This window comes from Somniosus microcephalus, chromosome 1 (genome assembly GCF_052327205.1).
Source record: "Somniosus microcephalus isolate GS21.2 chromosome 1, FLI_Smic_1.0, whole genome shotgun sequence".
Lineage (NCBI taxonomy): Eukaryota > Metazoa > Chordata > Chondrichthyes > Squaliformes > Somniosidae > Somniosus > Somniosus microcephalus.
In genome coordinates, this window is record NC_140987.1 from 393,721,572 (window position 1) to 393,741,853 (window position 20,282).

At 42.1% G+C, this 20,282-nt stretch overlaps 1 protein-coding gene across 4 annotated transcripts in view; it reads left to right on the forward strand.

Moving 5' to 3' along the window:
• Positions 1–488: 488 nt before the first annotated feature.
• ocrl (OCRL inositol polyphosphate-5-phosphatase) overlaps positions 489–20,282 on the forward strand; it is a 138,261-nt gene continuing 118,467 nt past the window's right edge. For 2 of the 4 annotated variants that reach the window (XM_085997421.1, XM_085997429.1), the window contains exons 1-2: positions 491–716; positions 12,254–12,334. In XM_085997421.1, coding sequence (XP_085853547.1) covers positions 667–716; positions 12,254–12,334 — 131 coding nt within the window. In that variant the 5' untranslated portion in view covers positions 491–666. Of the gene's footprint in view, positions 717–12,253; positions 12,335–20,282 lie in introns of all 4 variants that reach the window. The other 2 variants (XM_085997414.1, XM_085997437.1) reach the window with 2 other exon arrangements.

A 20,282-nucleotide genomic window follows, 5' to 3' on the forward strand; every position in this document is an offset into this window, starting at 1 on the left:
CCGAGGCCCCGTATGTTCTCTCAGGTGGACGTAAAAGATCCTGTGGCACTATTTCAAAGAAGAGCAGGGGAGTTATCCCCGATGTCCTAGCCAACATTTATTCCTCAATCAACATCATTAAAAAGAGTATCTGGTCATTATCACATTGCTGTTTGTGGGCGCTTGCTGTGCGTTAATTGGCTGCCGTGTTTCCTACAACAGTGACTACACTTCAAAAAGTACTGCATTGGCTGTAGAACGCTTTGGGACATCCGGTGATCCTGAAAGGCGCTATATAAATGCAAGTCTTTCTATCAAGCTTATAAGCAAAAAGCTTTGCAGCCCCCGTTTATATATACTCGGTTGTTTATTTTGAGATATGAGATAGTAAAAAGTCACATATTTAAAGCGAGATGTGTTAAGAGTTAGCAGTCTAGCCAACCCTTTATTTAAGAGCAGAAACCCGCTTCTTTCTGCTGCGCTCAAGAGGAGCGGCGGATGCTTCCACACGCGGGAGGGCGGCGCTCCGCGCGCCAGCCAGTGAGGTGGCGCCGCTCTTGTCTTGCCTTTGTGGGAGGGGCGAAGTCGTTGGCGTTGGCTGAGTGGAGCTATGGCGCCGAGCTGAAAGGACGGGATCTGTAGCCGGGGGATCAGCTGTTGGGGGCGAGCCGAGTGTCTACTGACTTTATGGATAAGCCGGCACCGACAGCGAGAAGCGCCGCTGGGAAGTCTGTGATAATATCCTTTAACCTGGGGAGAGGAGCAAATCGGCAACGGGGTGTAGCATAGGGCCGGGATCCTGGCAACCGACAAAAACAACAAAATAAGCCCGGGTCACGGAGCAGAGTCAGCCCGGGTCGCTGGAAATAGCGCGGGGCCGGGCTGGGCCAGGATGTTCCTGCCGTCTGGCAATAGACGTCCCCTGAAGCGGTTCTCGCACCGCTGCAACTTGTCCAGACTCTCAGCCTTGTAAGATGTGCAGTGACTCGCGGTCCTTTCTTTTCACTATTCAGTTTATTTTTTTTTAAATCCAGACTATTTTGGAGGATTTATTCTCAGCGTTTTTATTATAGTGGTTGCTGGGAATGCTGTACTCCCAGAGTATGTGGGAAATGTTTGTTTTAAATGGTTGCTGTATTTCAGAGTTGGTGCTTTGCAGTCTGCCCTTTTGCAGTGATTTTTGAGTTTTGATTTACAATAATATTGATGCGCGCTACATCACTAATTAGATCAGCCTTCATAAGTGTGGTAGAGACACTTTTCAATGTCCTTTTTTAAACTCCAATATTAAACGGAATTGTCCTGTTTAAAGCTATCCAATTTTGCAAAAAAAATTATTGAACTGCACAGGTGCTAACAAATTCGTAGTGGATTCCACCCCGTCACAATTTTTCCCTTCCCCATTAGAAAGACATGCATTTATGTTGTGCTCACTTATGCAGGGGTAGTGTCCCACAGATACTGATAGCCCTCCAGTATTGCACCCAGATGGCAATTCTGTTTGTGAGCCAAAAGTGAATGTTGATGGGCCATTGTCCCATGGTGGGCATCACAGCTGAGCCTGATCCTATCTTCACCTGTGTCAGCGTGTGCACTTGGAATCACTGGATAGCAAACAGGAGTAGGATTCCTGTATGATTTCTTTTGCTGCCTTTTCCCCACTCAAGTGTTGAGGCCAATTATAACTGTCCAATTATTGTGTCACCTTAGATCAACTAACTGCATGCACAGACTTTCAGGTCTGTATGGTTTAATATAACATCACATGGTGCATTTGCCCACTAGCTCATAAAATGAGCTGGCATATTTGTTTATAATGTGCAGGCATTCTGATACAAATAACAAAATTTGGCCAGGAATTTATGCATTTAGTTTTAATGTAACTTTAGTCAAAATGTTCAACACCAAAGATTCCAAAACTCAAATATTTATGATTTTTGTTACATAAGTACCAGTGGTTGAATGTTATGGAAATATATTTAATTTAAAAAGTAACTATTTGACAACCCAGCTTTAACATGAGAATCAAGACTTTTAATAGATTTACTAGAGCATTTTGAGTGATTTTGGAACAAAGACATACTCAGATGCTCCTTTATTTCTCAAACACTGCAGGTATAAATGAGTTGTTATGCAGCTGCCTTGCTTTCTGCAACTGTTTTATACTGGGGGATCTCTTACAGTGTTGCTCATGGTACATTGCCACAGAAGGAACTGGTAAGGGCAGTATGCTGGGCCAGAAGTAGAGCAAGCAGTGGCAGATGGGATTTGGTAGCCAGTTGCAAGTGATGCTCACAGAGCAGGTAGATTTCTTTAGAACACTCCATTTGTTTCTCGGGTGCTTGAAGATGAAGTTGGTTTTGAACTGTCATGGCTGCTTTGTTTTTGGTTTTGCAATGTTTAGTTACTCTTATGCATATGACTGACAATACTGCATGGCTAGCATGCACTGATTGCAAAGTCAAGAAGCTTCTCTGCAATACAGATGAAAAGTTTTATTATTGCTACTAGATTTCCTGTGGTCTTGCGTCCAGTTGGTGAGGTGTGGGCTTTATGACTGCTTTTCTTATGGCTCTGGGATCATATTGGTCCCTGCTAAGTATGTGATGGATAATACCCAGTGGTTAGCAGACACCAGTAAGAAAACTGGTAGAAACACTACATATACAGGTAGACTACCCTTTATCCGGACTTCCGAAAACCGAAACCCTCTAAAAACCGAAGGTTTTTTCGTTCAGCGTAAGTCGTGCGTACGACTTACGCTGAACGAAAAAACCTTCGGTTTTTAGAGGGTTCCGGTTGCGGAAGTTCGGATAAAGGGTAAGTCGTGCGCACGACCCCCCGCCGACCCCCGACCCCGCCAGCCCCGACAACCGCCGACCCCCCCGCGGACCCCCGCCGACCCACCTTCCGAAATCCGAAATTCTCCTTTATCCGAAACTCGGCTGGTCCCGAGGTTTTCGGATAAAGGATAGTCTACCTGTATTGCATTTCAGACGCACAACGGTTTTTTGTACAGTGATCAGAATTGACAAACTCGTTATCATTTTCTGGTTCTTATGCTCCATCCCTCTGGCTATACACCCTAAATAAAATCAGAGTAATTTGCAAGGCATCAATCCAGTCAATCAGAAAAATCACTTTCTTTTGATTTATGCCTTCTGTTACAATTTTCAGGCCCACACAGGTTCAGCATCACTGGTCATGGAGTATACCTTCACTATCCAATATATGATAGCATAGCTTTGAAGCCACAGCAATAAGACCCTTAGTTGTATGTAATGGATTCTGTAATTTCACAGGTGCCTCATGTTTGACATTGGCGAAAGTACAGTGACAGCATTGATCTCTTGCATCAGACATGTGAACTGCAAAAATAGATTAAGGAAATTGGAGAAAAGCGAGGTTTTGGGATATATTATTGAGTTATTCAAAATTCTAAGGGGTACACATACAGATAAGTTGAACCCTAATAATTTTGCAGTCATAAATTTGACAATTGGGAGCACAGATTCCATTCAGAAGAGATGATGAACAATTCAGATTTACCTACTTTTTACATAGTTTGATGAATATTTGGAACATGCTGCCTGTGGAAAGCGAGTCATAGCATCGAATTCAGGAGGATAGATATTTGGCAGAGAAATGGGGTTAAGGAGTATGATAGTGTATGTTGATTTTTGAACTTTGGTTTATCCAGAGTGTCTACAATGGTCTCTTCCAGGCCTGTTCGTTCCTAAGTTCCTATGCACATTACATATGAACCAATGATTTTTTTTTTTCTGTTATATTCTATTATCATCAGTCCCTGATCGCTGCCAGATAGCCACTTAATTTTTTTGTAATTTCTATCACTTTTGGTCACCTAATCAAATCCCTTTTGACGAACAAATTCATTGCAATTAATATTTGGTAAATCTTGTACTTAAAGAGCAACTTTACTACTGTGCATGTAGGGAGGGGGTTTGAGGTACGTTCTCTATAATGTACATCCTGCTCTACCTAGAAGAAGATGTGTGTATTTTAAATTTACATTCCTTGTACAGTGCTTGGCAATACCCACCAATACTAAATTTTGCTAATTTGGACATCTAATTGTCATCCTGATGCTGATTGTGAAGTTGCTTACTGGCTGATATAGCCACAGCTCAATGATGGCACTCTCGCCTCATAAGTCAGAAGGTCTTGTGTTCATATATCATAGAATAGTACAGCACAGAAGGAGGCCATTCGGCCCATCGAGTCTGCGCCAGCTCTTTCGATGAGCAATTCAGTTAGTCCCACTTCCCCACTCTTTCTCCATATCCCTGCAATTTTTTTTCTCTTTCAAGTATTTATGAAATTCCCTTTTGAAGGCTACTGTTGAATCTGTGTTGAGTGGATAATCTAAGTTGACGCTTTTGTGCAGTACTGAGCGAATACTGCATTGTCTGAGGTACTGTTATTCGGGTGAGACGTTAAATTAAAGCTCTGCCTGCCTGCTCAGGTGCACATAAGATCCCAAGGCACAATTTGGAAAATAGCAGGGAGTTCTCTCGGTGTCCTGGCCAACATTTATCCTTCGACCATTACCACCAAAAATAGATTTATTGATCATTCCAGCAATTACTGGTTGTGGCACAGAGAATGAGAGAAGCAGATAAAAAAGTACAAACTTATACTACCAGTGAGGACTTTTCCCCCCCCCTCAGACTATCCATAAGAACATAAGAAATAGGAGCCCCTCGAGCCTGCTCCACCATGCAATAAGATCATGGCTGATCCAATCTTGTCCTCAACACCACTTTCCTGCTCTCTCCCCATACCTCTTGACTCCCTTGAAGTTCCAATGTCTGTCTATCTCAGCCTTGAATATATTCAGTGACTCCACCTCCACAGCTCTCCGGGGTAGAGAATTCCAAAGATTCACGACCCTCAGAGAAGAAATTCCTTCTCATCTCTGTCATAAATGGGCGACTCCTTATTCTGAAACTATGCCCCCTAGTTCTAGACACCCCCTACTAGGGGAAACATCCTCTCAGCATCCACCCTGTCAATCCCCCTCCGAATCTCTTATGTTTCAATAAGATCACCTCTCATTCTTCTAAACTCCAATGAGTATAGGCCCAATCTGCTCAACCTTTCTTCATAAGTCAATCCCCTTCATCTCGGGAATCAACCTAGTGAACCTTCTCTGTACTGCCTCCAGTGCAAGTATATCCTTCCTTAAATATGGAGATCAAAACTGTACACAGTACTTCCGGTGTGGTCTCACCAGCGCCCTGTAAAGTTGCACCAAAACTTTCCTATTTTTATACTCCATACCCCTTGCAATAAAGGCCAACATTCCATTAGCCTTCCTAATTACTTGCTGTACCTGCATGCTAACCTTGTTTCATGTACTCGGACCCCCAGATCCCCTTGTACCGCAGCATTTTGTAATCTCACTCCATTTAAATAATTGCTTTTTCATTCTTCCTTCCAAAGTGGATAACCTCACATTTTCCCACATTGTACTCCATCTGCCAAATTTTTGCCCACTCACTTAACCTATCTATATCCCTTTGCAGATTCTTTGCGTCCTCCTCACAACTTGCTAACCCCCCTATCTTTGTATCATCAGCAAATTTGGCTACAGTACACTCGGTCCCTTCATCCAAGTCATTAATATAGATTGTAAACAGTTGAGGCCCCAGCACTGATCCTTGTGGCACCCCACTAGTCACTGTTTGCCAACCTGTAAATGACCCATTTATCCCGACTCTGTTAGTTAGCCAATCCCCTGTCCATGCGAAAATATTATCTGCAACCCTATGCGCTCTTACCTTATGCAGTAACCTTTTATGTGGCACCTTATTGAATGCCTTCTGGAAATCCAAATACACCACATCCACAGGTTCCCCTTTATCCACCCTGTTTGTTACATCCTCAAAGAACCCTAGCAAATTTGTCAAACACGATTTCCCTTTCATAAAACCATGTTGCCTCTGCTTGATTGTCTTATGATTTTCTAAATGTCCTGCTATTACCTCCTTAATAATGGACTCCAGCATTTTCCCAATGATAGATGTTAGGCTAACTGGCCTATAGTTTCCTGCTTTCTGTCTCCCTCCTTTCTTGAATAGTGGCATTACATTTGCGGTTTTCCAATCCGCTGGGACCTCTCCAGAATCCAGGGAATTTTGGTAGATTACAACCAATGCATCCACTATCTCTGCAGCCACTTTTAAGACCCTAGGATACAGGTCATCAGGTCCAAGGGACTTGTTGGCCTTTAGCCCCATTAGTTTGCCTAGTATTTTTTCTCTAGTGATAGAGATTGTTTTAAGTTCCTCCCTCCCTATAGCCCCTTGATTATTATTATTGGGATGTTTTTAGTGTCTTCTACCGTGAAGACCGATCCAAAATAATTGTTTAGAGTCTCTGCCATTTCTCTATTTCCCATTATTAATTCCCCAGTCTCATTCTCTAAGGGACCAAAGTTTACTTTAGCTACTCTCTTCCTTTTTATATACCTGAAAAAGCTATTACTGTCTGTTTTTATATTATTTGCTAGTTTACTCTCATACTCTATCTTCTCCCTCTTTATAATTTTTTTAGTCATCCTTTGCTGGTTTCTAAAAATTTTCCAATCCTCTGGCCTACCACTAATCCTCGCAACATTGTATGCCTTTTCTTTCAATTTGATACCATCCTTAACTTCCTTCGTTATCCAGTGGTAAAGGAGGATATAGTTTATATTTAAAATACTTCCCTCTCCCGTAGTACTGTTCTTTTTACTTGTTAGTAGCAATAATGTAATTCTATTAAATACATTTTAAAATTTTACAAGTGAGATTTTTAATACGCTCCTATGATTGCCATTTTGCTTGAGGCAGACTGGCTTTCCATCCCCGGCCACCTGTAACCTGACCTTATTTCTTAGGCAGATGGTGGGGAAATTGTTGCATCTTGCTACAGTTGTTATACTGACTGGAGGGAGGCAACAACTGGCATGATTTGGCAAAAAATGCTCCATTTAAAACATGCTTTCATGAGGTTTGAGAATAAAATAAATTGGTGTTAAACAAAAATGTATACCTTTATTAACTATGAATCACAATCTGAACATTTTTTACTTTTTAAAATGTAGTTTTAATTTTAACAAGACAATTATAACAATGAATATACCAAAACAAATTTCCCTAAACATAATACAAAAGCAAAATACTGCAGATGCTGGAAATTTTAAATAGAAACAGAAAATGCAGAAAATACTCAGCAGGCCAGGCAGCATCTGTGGAGGGAGAAACAGAGTTAACGTTTCAGGTCGATGACCCTTCGTCAGAACTGGAAAAAGTTAGAGATGTAACCGGTTTTAAGCAAGTACAGAGGAAGGGGAGGGAAGAACAAAAGAGAAGGTGTGTGATCGGGTGGAAGGCTGGAGAGATTAAATGACAAAAGGGATGATGATGCAAGGCAAAAGGAGATGGTAATGGGACAAGAAAAGTAACAAAAGATGGGTCTAGAAGAGGTGTAAATGGGTATAGCAGAATCATTACCAACAGCTGCCATCTTGGAAAAAAATAGGGGCAGAGGTTAAGGTCTGAAATTGTTGAACATGATAGAGTCCAGAAGGCTGTAAAGTGCCTAATAGAAAGATGAGGTGCTGTTCCTCGAGCTTGCATTGAGCTTTGTTGGAACCATATAAGAGGCCAAGAACAGAGAAATCGGAATGGGAGTGCAGCGGAGAATTAAAGTGACAGGTGACCGGAAGCTCATGGTCATGCATGCAGACTGAACAGAGGTGTTCCGCAAAGCAGTCACCCAATCTGCATTTGGTCTCCCCAGTGTAGAGGAGACCGCACCGTTGGCAGTGAATGCAGTATATTAAATTGCAAGAAGTACAAGTAAATCGCTGTTTCACCTGGAAGGAGTGTTTGGGGCCCTGGGTGGCGAGAAGGGAGGCGGTAAAAGGGCAGGTGTTGCATCTCCTGCGCTTGCACGTGACGGTGCCGTGGAAAGTGGAGGGGGTGTTGGGGGTGATCGAGGGGTGGAGCGGTCCTTTTGGAATGCTGAAAGGTGAGGGGGAAGATATGTTTGGTGGTGAGATCAGGCTGGAGATGGCAAAAATGGCGGGAGGGTGATCGGTTGAATGTGGAGGTTGGTGAGGGGAACCCTATCATGGTTCTGGGAGGGAGGGCAAGAGGTGAACACGGAAGTGCAGGAAATGGAACGGACACAGCCAAGGGCCATTTCAACCACAGTAGAGGGGGATTCTCGGTTGAAGAAAAAAGAAGACATATCGGAAGCACTAGTCTGGAAGGTGGCATCGTCGGAACAGATGCGATGGAGAAGGAGAAACTGGGAGAATGGAATAGAGTCCTTTTTTATAGGAAGCGGGGTGCGAGGAAGTGTCATCCAGGTAGCTGTCGGGAGTCGGTGGGCTTATAGAGACTGTCGATAGACTATCCCCAGAAATGGAGACAGTGAAGTCGAGGAAGAGAAGAGTCAGAAATGGAACATTGTGAAGATGAGGGAAGGGTGGAAATTGGAAGCAAAGTGATTGAAATTTTCCAGTTCCGGGCGAGAGCAGGAAACTGCAATGATACAGTCATCAATGTACTAGAAAAAGAGGTGAGGGAGGGGACCTGAGAAAGAGAAAGACTTGCATTTATATAGCACCTTTCGCGACCACCGGACGTCCCAAAGCGCTTTACAACCATTGAAGTACTTTTTGAAGTGTGGTCACTGTTGTAGTAGGACTGGAACAAAAAATGTTCCACATATTGCACAAAAGGCAGGCATAGCTAGGACCCATGTGGGTTCCCATAGCAACACTTTTTATTATTTGGAGGAAGTGAGTGGAGTCAAAGGAGAAGTTGTTCAATGTGAGAACAAGTTCAGCCAGGCGGAGGAGCGTGGTGGTGGATGGGGACTGGTTGGGCCTCTGTTCAGGGAAGAAGCGGAGTGCCCTCCGGCCGTCCTGGTGGGGGATGGAGGTGTAGAGGGATTGTACGTCCATAGTGAAAAGGAGATGATTGGGGCCAAGAAACTGGAAATTTCCCTAAACTCTGGTTGTCCTGTATGAGGTAGAAAATTGTTTGTACAATTTATATATACAGGAAACTTTGTGCTATCCAGCACCGACGGGACCGAGCTGTTGCCGTCCCATCAAAACTGCCAGACAAACCAGCGCTAATGTTGAAACATACGGAGATTTTGAGCTCTGTATCTGGCAACAAACCCTGTTGCAGCTTCTAAACAGCCGGCCGTACCTTGCAAGTGTCTCTGTAGCTTAGCAACAGCTTCAGCGAGACCTTGCAGAGCCTGACTGGTGGGGAAAAAAGCAACAAAAGGAAAAAAAAACCAACGAAACGGCTCCTGATTTTTGCCGGTGGCTTGAGCATTCCGGACAGTTAACCTCCGGATAAACCAAAGTTTCCTGTACTTCTTGGCTTTGGCAGATTCATGTTAACATGGCGCTTGTGTTTAAAGTGTATTAAAGTCCTCCTTCATTATGGAATGTTCTTGACTACTGAGTTCTATGCTGTTTGTCACAATTCAGATGATGCACTGTTCTACAAGAACAAAAATGTTATACCATGTAATGTACAATATATTCTACTGCTCTTGATGGCCACAAAGACCATCTGTTATTAAGTAAACATTAGGGAACTTCAGTTTAATTGACTGAGGTTGTAAGTCAGAACCCTAGCTTTTTTATTGTAGTGTTGATTGATGTGTATAATGCTAGGAAGCCCTTCAGGGACTCCAACCTGACTGGAAAGAGAGCCATTTTCCTACATGTGACTGGGAATAGGCTTAAATTGCCTTCTGTTTGTTTGTTATGATAGTGAAAGCACTTTAATAAGTTGAAGCCTGTTCCCATTAATGGCTGGGAATATGGCTTTTTTTAACAGAAAGGAGTGGAGTGGGAGCAGCAGTGCTGAGAGGGGGAGAGAAGTCTGGTGCAGCAAGAGAGGGACCAATTTGGTAATGAGTCTGATTATTTTTATAGGCCTAAGGTAGGTGATGCTGTGGAGAATAGGGCCACCTGCCTTGCTGACTGAACTAGAATGACTCATTCTAATGTAAATATAACATATAGGTTAAGTTTAAGGGTGGCAGATATGGAAAAGTGTTACGGGTAGTGCACACTATAGCAAGTGTGTGTGCATATGTGTCTGTATGTGTGTGTGTATATATATATATATATATATAAAAGCAAAATACTGCTGATGCTGGAAATCTGAAATATAAACAGAAAATGCCAGAAATACTCAGCAGGTCAGGCAGCATCTGTGGAGACAAACCGTTAACGTTTCAGGTCAATGACCTTTCGTCAGAACTGGAAAAAGTTAGAGATGTACCAAGTTTTAAGCAAGGGCAGGGAAATGGGTGGGGAGGGGAGGAAAGCACAAAAGGGAAGATTTGTGATGGGGTGGAAGGCAGTAGTGTGATTTAAATGACAAAAGGTATTGGGCCAGAAATTCGGGTCGGAGGCTTCCCGCAAGTGCAAGCCCTCGACCTGCACTTGCCTAGCGCGCCGGCCGTTGTGCTGTGGGACCGCGTGGGATTCCGAGCCTGGGCCTGCTCCAGCTGCTGGCAGGCAGTGCTTGCGTATCCCAGGGGCGCAGTTAGTTCGAAGCGTCCCCTGGGATCACGTGGGCCATGGAAGACCTGTCAAATCTATGAATAGAAATCGGCCTCAAAACCTAACTAAAACTTCAAAAAAAAATTAAATAACTATAAATTACATAAATTTAAATTATTGTTTAAAATAGTTATTTTTTGAAAAAATTAATTAGTTTTTAATAGGGCTAAAAATAAACTTAACCTTTTTAAAGTATTTAAAAATAATAAATCTGTGGGGGAAAATGTTTTAATTTTACTTAATTCTCCACTTACCTTGTTAAAAGCAGACCTTGCAACTGCTTTTTAAAAGCGTAGCTGCTGGAGACTTACCCTCCCGGAGAAACCTGTAATAAAAAAAACCCCACAAGTTCCAGGCGTACGCGCTGCCTCTCCGGCGCGCACGTTCGACCTGTGAACTCCTTTCAAGGGAACGGACGGAAGATCCGGTTTCCCGCGCATGCGCCATGCATGCACGAAACCGGCACTTTCGTTGGCCCTGCGCGTGAGTACACAGCGCGTACTCACCCGTGGGGACCCAAATTTCTGGCCCATTGTACCTATTTGCGTGTGCGTGTGTCCAAAATGGTTCACGGTATTAGGAGTGGCTGGGGTAGTATGCCATGATTAACATTAATTCAAATTCACGCTCCAGCTAGGTTTATTAATGGGGTGGGGGGAGGAACTGAATGCCTCTTCTACTTTTCCTTTGTGAAAATGCAATACATTTTTTAAAAGCCATCTGTGTTTTGCATTTTAAATATCAACAAAAGAACCCACAGGTGTTGGTGAGTTTAATATTGACTAATTCAGAACAGTAAAGGACCTGTTAATATTTTTAATGGAAATCTTGCCTGAAACACATTTTTGAGATTTACTTTAGCAAAGAAACTCTAGAAATCATCACAGGATGAGGGGAGACAACGAATCCCTTCAACATCAAGAAGGCTACTGATGCATTTTGGAAAATTTCTGCAAATTGCATGCATTTAGAATGCACATATGTGGTTGGGAAATCCATTCAACTGTTTTGGTAAGAAAAAGGGTAAAATCCAGTGCTTTTGAGACAGGTTGAGGTGATGAAATAAAAAGTTTAATGAAGGTATTAAAAGACATTTTAATGGGTAAAATTGTGTGCCTTTCAACAGACATCCAGTAGAATAATGCTTAGTACATTGGATGCTATCATACTCCTGTCCTTATAACAGTGCTTCCTCTGACTTACCTTGAGCAGCACCATGGGAAAGCCACTTTACTAGAAAGAAAGTCAGCTAGTGACCTGTAGTTAAAATAATCAGCATTTCCAACTGACCTCTGACTTCAGTTTAGAAGTTACTATAATTACCTGGATTTGCTTATTTACCACAGAAAATGTTGGAGGCATTTTAAACACACAAGTTCTATAAGTTTAATCTGAAATATTATGTTATTCCATATTTTCTGTACTAAGTGTCTCAGTGCGAATCCAAGCTGGTAGCTAAAGGTGTGTGGTTGCTGCCCTGTAATTGCCCCAATTTTTTTTCTCTGCTCATCCCAACTCCAAGACTAATTTTTGCACATCTCTCTTAAGGGGAAAGTTCTGGCATAGGTTTTCCTGATGACTATCAATTAGTACCACTTTTATTATATGTTTACTTTTGTCCTCTTGTTCTGAAGTGTATGGTTCCTTAACAATTTGAAAAGCTGTCAATGGTTCGGAGCTGAAAGATGGAATGAAAGTGCCCAGGGTTTTGCATCTCATTGAAAACAAAGGTGAATATGAGTAAGTATTTGCATGTTTTTATTTGGTTTTATGTGTTTGCTGAGACTGTTAATTTTGTTTAGGACCCTTAACTGCAGTTGCAAAGAAAATGCCATAATTTCACCCCTTGGTTATATATGACTACAGGTATTTGGATGCATGTACATAAGTGTGAGATTAAAGTAGACTTTTTGGTTGATCTGTGTGATCCAGTGGGGTTGATCCAGTGGGGTTTGAATCCCTTTGCCACCAAAAGTTCCTATGTAAGTATTCCTTTTAAGCAAGGGACTTGGTACAAGTGGACTCCATTCTAATATACTTGTTCAGGTAGACTAGAGCCTACTTGTACTAGCATTGCTGGGAAGTCAGCAAGGTGTGTGAATGAATGCCCTTGCCTGCAAGACTCGCGCACAAGTTTATGAAAGGGAGCTGGGCACTTTCTAATGGCCAATCTTCGATTAAGAGCTGGTTGTGGGGAAACCTGTCTATGATTGCAGCTGCTTGTGTGTGATGAATTTTAAACTGGCTGATTAACAAAACACCAATTGCTTCAACAGTTGTCTACTCTGCAATTGTTACTTTTAATATTGTTCCTCGATTTTGACACTTCCTGTAAATGGGACTTGTATTCTTACCCATCATTTGTTCACTGAAAAGAACATTAGTTTAATTGTTACTTTCTGGGCTTTTCATCTGATCCATGAGTGATAATGATTCAAAAAATAATAAACAAAATAGCCAATAGATTATTAGTATGGTGAGGATTTTATGCCGCAGCATTTTAGAATAAGAATTCCCACCTGTTCTTGAAGGCTCCATTTTAAAATTTAGCAATTAAAAATCCCAATTGTGTGATTGGTTTCATGACATCTGTGCTAGCCTTACCTAACCACTAAGTTTTGCTGAAATTAAATTGGCTGTTACTTATACTCTTAACATAATGGTCACGATACCAGTAAGCATATGAGGAAAAAGTTAATTTTTGGTTTTTGCCTAGTATAGTAACAGTAAAGATTAGCATTTATGTTTGTTGAAAATTTGTAGATTTTCTTCCCCCTACTATCCTCCCCTTATTACCTTGGAGTCTCTTGCCCTTAGGAAGGGTGGGATGGTCTAGGATGCAAATTTGCATTTTGGCTGCCATCAACTTTGAAGACCCACATGTCAGCATCAACTGATCCTAGGTCAGGTAAGGCATAGATTATAAAGTCGCTCTGTTCTGCTCAGCAATGTTCCTTTTGTTCAAGCCACAGAAGGATACCCCATACTGTACCAGTGTGACATTTTCCCTTTCTCAAACCAATATGCTTATGACCTTTGAGTGAGATTGCTAACTTGGGACAGTTTTATGTTGTTACTTTGCTGGTTGTGATAGCTTGTCCTTTCCGACCACATTAGGTGTGGTATTTTACTGCAGTTCAGCACTCTATCCATCAGCTTGATGGAGAGGTAAAGTTCTGCTAACGAGGCAAATATTTTGAATGTTTCCTGCTACAAGAGCACTCAAGACCTCTTGCACATATGTCATGAAAAATGCACTTTTTGTATAAAATTCATCTAATTTCCCTATGGGCAACAGGATGGACAGCCTGTTCCCAGGCTGCTGCTAGTACTGGCTATAAGGAGGTTCTTTTAGAGTCATCTGAGAATGACTTCCTCCCTCTGATTTTTCCCTCCTAATAGTAGCATAGCTAAACTCAATAGCTCTGCACATTGGTGTTGCACTAGAAAATATTTCCATTTCCTACTCAACCTTTTTATGTTTGACTGTAATTTGCCTTGTGCAGAGTGCCCTGGCAGAGGCATTTAATTTTGTCAAAATGGCACTATTGCAATTTGGGTTTCTTTCCCCAACACTTGCTCTTGTGTTCTTAAATAGGCACCAAATTCCATAAGTAGACTGAGTCCCTTATGAACTGAAACGTCTGTCTTCTTCACCACTGTGTATGGGTTAGAATGTCTTAAGTTTAGAAAGCAACATCTAATTGCAGTATATTGCTCACTGGAAAATACATGGGGTGTCCACTGTAAACCCCCGTCACTTCCAAAGACAGAAAATAACATTTCACCAGACCAATGTTAGGTTTCAGCTTTAGCTCAATGATCGCACTCTTGCCTCAGATTCATGAGTTCAAGTCCTACTCCAGAGACCTGAGCGCACAATCTAGGCTGACACTTCAGTGCCGTGCTGAGGGAGTGCTGCAATGTTGGAGAAGCTGTTTTTCAAATGAGGTTAAACTGAGGCTCTGTCTGGCCTATTGGGTGAATGTAACTGATCCCATGGCAGTATTTGAAGAAGAACAGAGATGTTTTCCCTGTGTCCTGGCCAACCTTTATCCTTCAACCAGCATCATTAAAAACAGATTTTCTGTTCATTTGTCTCATTGCTGTTTGTGGGAACTTGTTGAGTGCAAATTGGTTGCTTTGTTTCTCTATGACGGCGTTTCAACAGTAATTTATTAGCTGTGAAACTCCTTGGGACATCCTGAGTCATGAAAGATGCTACATAAATGCAAGTTCATTTGTTCATTCTTTCAATATGTACAGGCTAAAGATGTTTGGTCAAATTTATTTACAGGTTGAATAATACACAGAAACAAAAGTGGCAGTCAGAGAAATCAACGGTTTAAATCAAACGTGGCCACAGTAAATAATAATTCTAATAGGTCTAAGAGCGTTAAAAAAAACAAGCCTGAAGGCTTTGTATCTTAATGCGAGGAGCATTTGTAATAAGGTGGATGAATTGGCTGAGCAAATAGAGGTAAACGAATATGATTTGGTTGGGATTACGGAAACGTGGCTCGAGGATGGCCAAGACTGGGAACTCAACATCCAGGGGTATTCGATATTCAGGAAAGATAGGCAAAAAGGAAAGGGAGGAGGGGTAGCATTACTGGTTAAAGAAGGGATTAACACAATTGTAATGAAGGATATTCGCTCTGATGATGTGGAATCTGTATGGGTAGAATTGAGAAATACTAAGGGGGGAAAAAAACATTAGTGGGAGTGGTATATAGACCTCCAAACAGTAAGGCGGAGGTTGGGGATGGCATTAAAAGGGAAATTAAAGAAGCGTGCAATAAGGGCACAGCAGTCATCATGGGTGACTTTAATCTATATATAGATTGGGCTAACCAAATTAGTAACAATACTGTGGAGGAGGAATTCCTGGAGTGTTTATGGGATGGTTTCCTGGACCAATATGCCGAGGAACCAACCAGAGATCAGGCCATCTTAGACTGGGTATTATGTAACGAGAAAGGATTAATTAGCAATCTTGTTGTACGAGGCCCTTTGGGTCGGAGCGATCATAATATGATCGAATTCTTCATTAAGATGGAGAATGAAGTAGTTGACTCAGAAACTAGGGTCCTCAATTTAAATAAAGGAAACTACGATGGTCTGAGGAGCGAGTTGGGTAGGATTGATTGGGGAATGGCACTCAAAGGGTTGACGGTGGATAGGCAATGGCAAACATTCAAAGGCCGAATGGATGAACTACAGAAGTTGTTCATCCCAGTTTGGCATAAAAATAAAACAAAAAAGGTGACTCAACCGTGGCTAACAAGGGAAATTAGAGATAGCTTAAGATCCAAGGAGAGGACATACAAATTGGCCAGAAAAAGCAATAATCCTGAGGATTGGGAGCAGTTTAGGATTCAACAAAGGAGGACAAAGGGATTAATTAAGAAAGGGGAAATAGAATATGAGAGTAAGCTTTCAGGGAACATAAAAACTGACTGTAAAAGCTTTTATAGATATGTAAAGAGAAAAAGACTGGTGAAGCCAAGCGTAGGTCCCTTGCAGTCAGAATCGGGGGAATTTATAATGGGGAACAAAGAAATGGCAGACCAACTAAATACATATTTTGGTTCTGTCTTCACAAAGGAGGACACAAATAACCTCCCAGAGATGCCGGGGAACATAGGGTCTGATGAAAGGGAGGAACTGAAAGAAATTAGTATTTGTAGGGAAATGGTGTTAGGGAAATTGATGGGATTGAAGGCCGATAAATCCCCAGGGCCTGATAATCTACATCCTAGGGTAATTAAGGAAGTGGCCCTAGAAATAGCAGATGCATTGCTTGTCATCTTCCAAAATTCGATAGACTCTGGAACAGTACCCATGGATTGGAGGGTAGCTAATGTTACCCCACTATTCAAAAAAGGTGGTAGAGAAAAAGTGGGGAATTATAGACCGGTAAGCCTGACATCGGTAGTGGGGAAAATGCTAGAGTCCATTATAAAAGATGTAATAGCAGAGCACTTGGAAAGCAGTGACGGGATCGGACAAAGTCAACATGGATTTACAAAAGGTAAATCCTGCTTGACTAATCTACTGGAATTTTTTGAGGATGCAACTGGTAAAATAGATAAGGGAGAATCAGTGGATGTGGTGTATTTGGACTTTCAGAAGGCTTTCGATAAGGTCCCGCATAAGAGATTAGCGTGCAAAATTAAGGCACATGGGATTGGGGGCACGGTATTGACTTGGATAGAGAACTGGTTGGCGGACAGAAAGCAGAGTTGGAATAAGCGGGTCGTTTTCCGAGTGGCAGGCAGTGACTAGTGGGGTACCGCAAGGATCAGTCCTAGGACCCCAGCTGTTCACAATATATATTAATGAGCTGGACGAGGGAATTGGATGTAATATCTCCAAATTTGCAGACACAAAGCTGGGTGGGAGGGTATGCTGTGAGGAGGATGTCATGAAACTCCAGTACGATTTGGACAGGTTGGGTGATTGGGCAGAAACATGGCAAATGCACTGTAATGTGGATAAATGTGAGGTTATCCACTTTGGTGGCAATAACAGGAAGGCAGATTATTTGAATGGCAATAGATTAGGAGAAGGGGAAGTGCAAAGAGACCTGGGTGTTCTTGTGCACCAGTCGCTGAAGGTAAGCATGCAGGTGCAGCAGGCGGTTAAGAAGGCAAATGGTATGTTGGCCTTCGTAGCAAGAGGGTTCGAGTACAAGAACAAGGATGTCTTGCTGCAGTTGTACAGGGCCTTGGTGAGACCGCACCTTGAGTATTGTGTGCAGTTTTGGTCACCTTACCTGAGGAAGGATGTTCTTGCCATGGAGGGAGTGCAGCGAAGATTCACCAGGCTGATACCTGGGATGGCAGGAATGACGTATGAGGAGAGATTGTGTCGATTGGGCTTATACTCACTGGAGTTTAGAAGATTGAGAGGGGATCTCATCGAAACCTATAAAATTCTGTCTGGTCTGGACAGACTAGATGCAGAAAGGATGTTTCTGATGGCCGGGGAGTCCAGAACCAGGGATCATAGTCTAAGGATAAGGGGTAAGCCATTTAGGACTGAAATGAGGAGGAATTTCTTCACCCAGAGAGTGGTGAACCTGTGGAATTCTCTGCCACAGAGGGCAGTGGAGGCCAGTTCATTAAATATATTCAAGAAGGAGTTGGATATATTTCTTAAGGCTAAAGGGATCAAGGGATATGGGGAGAAGGCAGGGACAGGGTACTGAATTTGGATGATCAGCCATGATCTCATTGACTGGCGGGGCAGGCTCGAATGGCCTACTCCTGCTCCTATCTTCTATGTTTCTAAGCCGAAAGAGACATTATGATACCCAAGCAGCACAGTACTTAAAAACAAAACTAGAATCAGTTTACAAAATGTTTGTGTGTCCTTTTATAGCAAAGTGTTTCTTAAACTATGACAGGCAGCAGAACTTATGGATGAAACATTCAGACATGTCTCTTAATAGACCTTCAAAATGCAATGTTGATTATAGGTTACCTGAAATCCAGTTCACCCACAGAGTTCAATTTTTTTTTTGCCAAACTGAACACTAGCAGTGAAATATTTGATGCATGCCATAATACTACTTTTATGTTAGCTGTTTCTTTTCAACTAAAGGTGGCTGCAGTATATAAGAGTAAGGAAGTCCTGCTGCAATTATATAGGGCTTTGGTGAGACCACACCTTGAGTACTGTGTACAGTATTGGTCCCCTTACCTAAGGAAGGATATACTTGCCATGGAGGGGGTGCAGCAAATGTTCACTAGATTGATTCCTGGGATGAGAGGGCTGTCCTATGAGGAGAGATTGAATAGAATGGACCTATATTCTCAAGTTTAGAAGAATCAGAGGTGATCTCATTGAAATGTATAACATTCTTAGAGGGTTTAACGGGGTAGATGCTGAGAAGCTGGTTCCCTTGGCTGGAGAGTCTAGAACTAGGGGTCATAGTCTCAGGATAAGGGGTCGGCCCTTTTGGATGGAGATGTGAAGAAATGTCTTCACTCGGGGTTGTGAATCTTTGGAATTCTCTACCCTGGAGGGCTGTGATGCTCAAGTCGTTGAGTATATCCAAGACTGAGATCGATAGAATTTTGGACGCTAAGGGATACGGGGGTAGTGCGGGAAAGTGGAGTTGATGTAAAAGTTCAGCCATGATCTTATTGAATGGCGGAGCAGGCTCAAGGGGCCGTATAACCTGCTCCTGCTTCTTATGTTAACAGATTTTATATATTCTGAGATCTATGTCCGGAAATTGCCACTTCCTTAGTTTATTGCCCCATACATTTTTTATTCCTGATCATTAATTCCCCTAAGGGCCGTTTATGCAGAGAAGAATCCTCTCCGTCACTGTCTGTCAAGTTGTACACATTAGCACCTGCAAATTTATTTCCCCCCCCCCCACCCCGCCTGCAACCTTCAAAGGGAACCCTTTTGATGGGTATTTATTTTCCTGCACACTGGGTCTCTCTGCCTGTCATTTTGTAACTTGGTAAGGGAAGGCAGCTTCTGTTTTCCCTGATTTTTTTTTTTTTTTTTTAAAAAGAGCAACAGAAGCTTCCCTAATTATTACAGGCACTTCTGGTTGTTAAAATGATGGCAACATTTTCTGTTTCCAGTCTTTCTTTATCATTTTAACATAATTGATGACCGAATGGCTTTTGGAACATTACAAGTTAATCCACTAAGATTTTTGTAGGCTCAGTGTAAGAAAAGAGGATCAGTTAGTTTTTCTGATGTGCAGCATAGCAGATCCCAGGGGCGCACTGTGTGCAGAAGTGTACCTGGGATCACGTGGGCCAGTGCTCCAGTCAGCAAACAGATGTTTATGCACATTAAATCCTGGAAGGCTCTAACATGGGTTTATTTTTTCCTTTCCTCCACTTTCAGTACAGATTTTATTAAGCTTATGTTCCACATAGGTGCAAAAAAAAAAAAAAAAACCCTCAATGTACCAACTGCTTCCTCTGAACTTTTCATGGACAATAAATACCTTTCATGGACAAAATCCTAAAATGCTTCCATTTCTGGCCTTTTATAGCTTTTAAAATTACTTGGATTTGTCAGGAGGTAATCCCCTTGCACTGTGCAAACAAGTCCTGTGCCTGTAAAATTTTCATATGTAATTGCTGGGCAGTTGGTAGGCAATTAGCCCAACTCTGTGCCAGCAATTAGGATTTCCCCTCGGTGCGGATCATCTGTCGGATCGCAAGTTCAGGATTTGGCGCAAGTGCATGCGGAAATCCCAAACTTGCGGTCCATTTCAAAGGTGGTATGATAGCGTACTTTGAGAGTACACTGTCGTAGCGACCACAAATTCCGGGCCATTGTTCTAGAAAACTGTTCAGAATACAATACACTCTAGAAATTCATTGCCTTTACTACTTGAGCTGTTCTGCTTCTTGCAGTCTGAAAATTAAAATCTCACGATAAGAGTAATTTGGCTGCCAGTATCATCTGGTATCATCATTGTCAAAAATCTCAAATTCAAGGTTAATTTTGATTCTACTGTTGGCCAACTGGGCTACTCCTGTCATATGTGGAGGACGCCACAGCATAAGAGAACTTAATTTCCTCTCTTAACTTGAAGTTCTTGACACTCTGAAGAATAGCTCATAATTATCAGTCTGCTTCTAAGTGTTTCATAAAGGGGAAAAAAAGGCCTGTAAAAGAAATACAGAAAATTTGGGTATACATG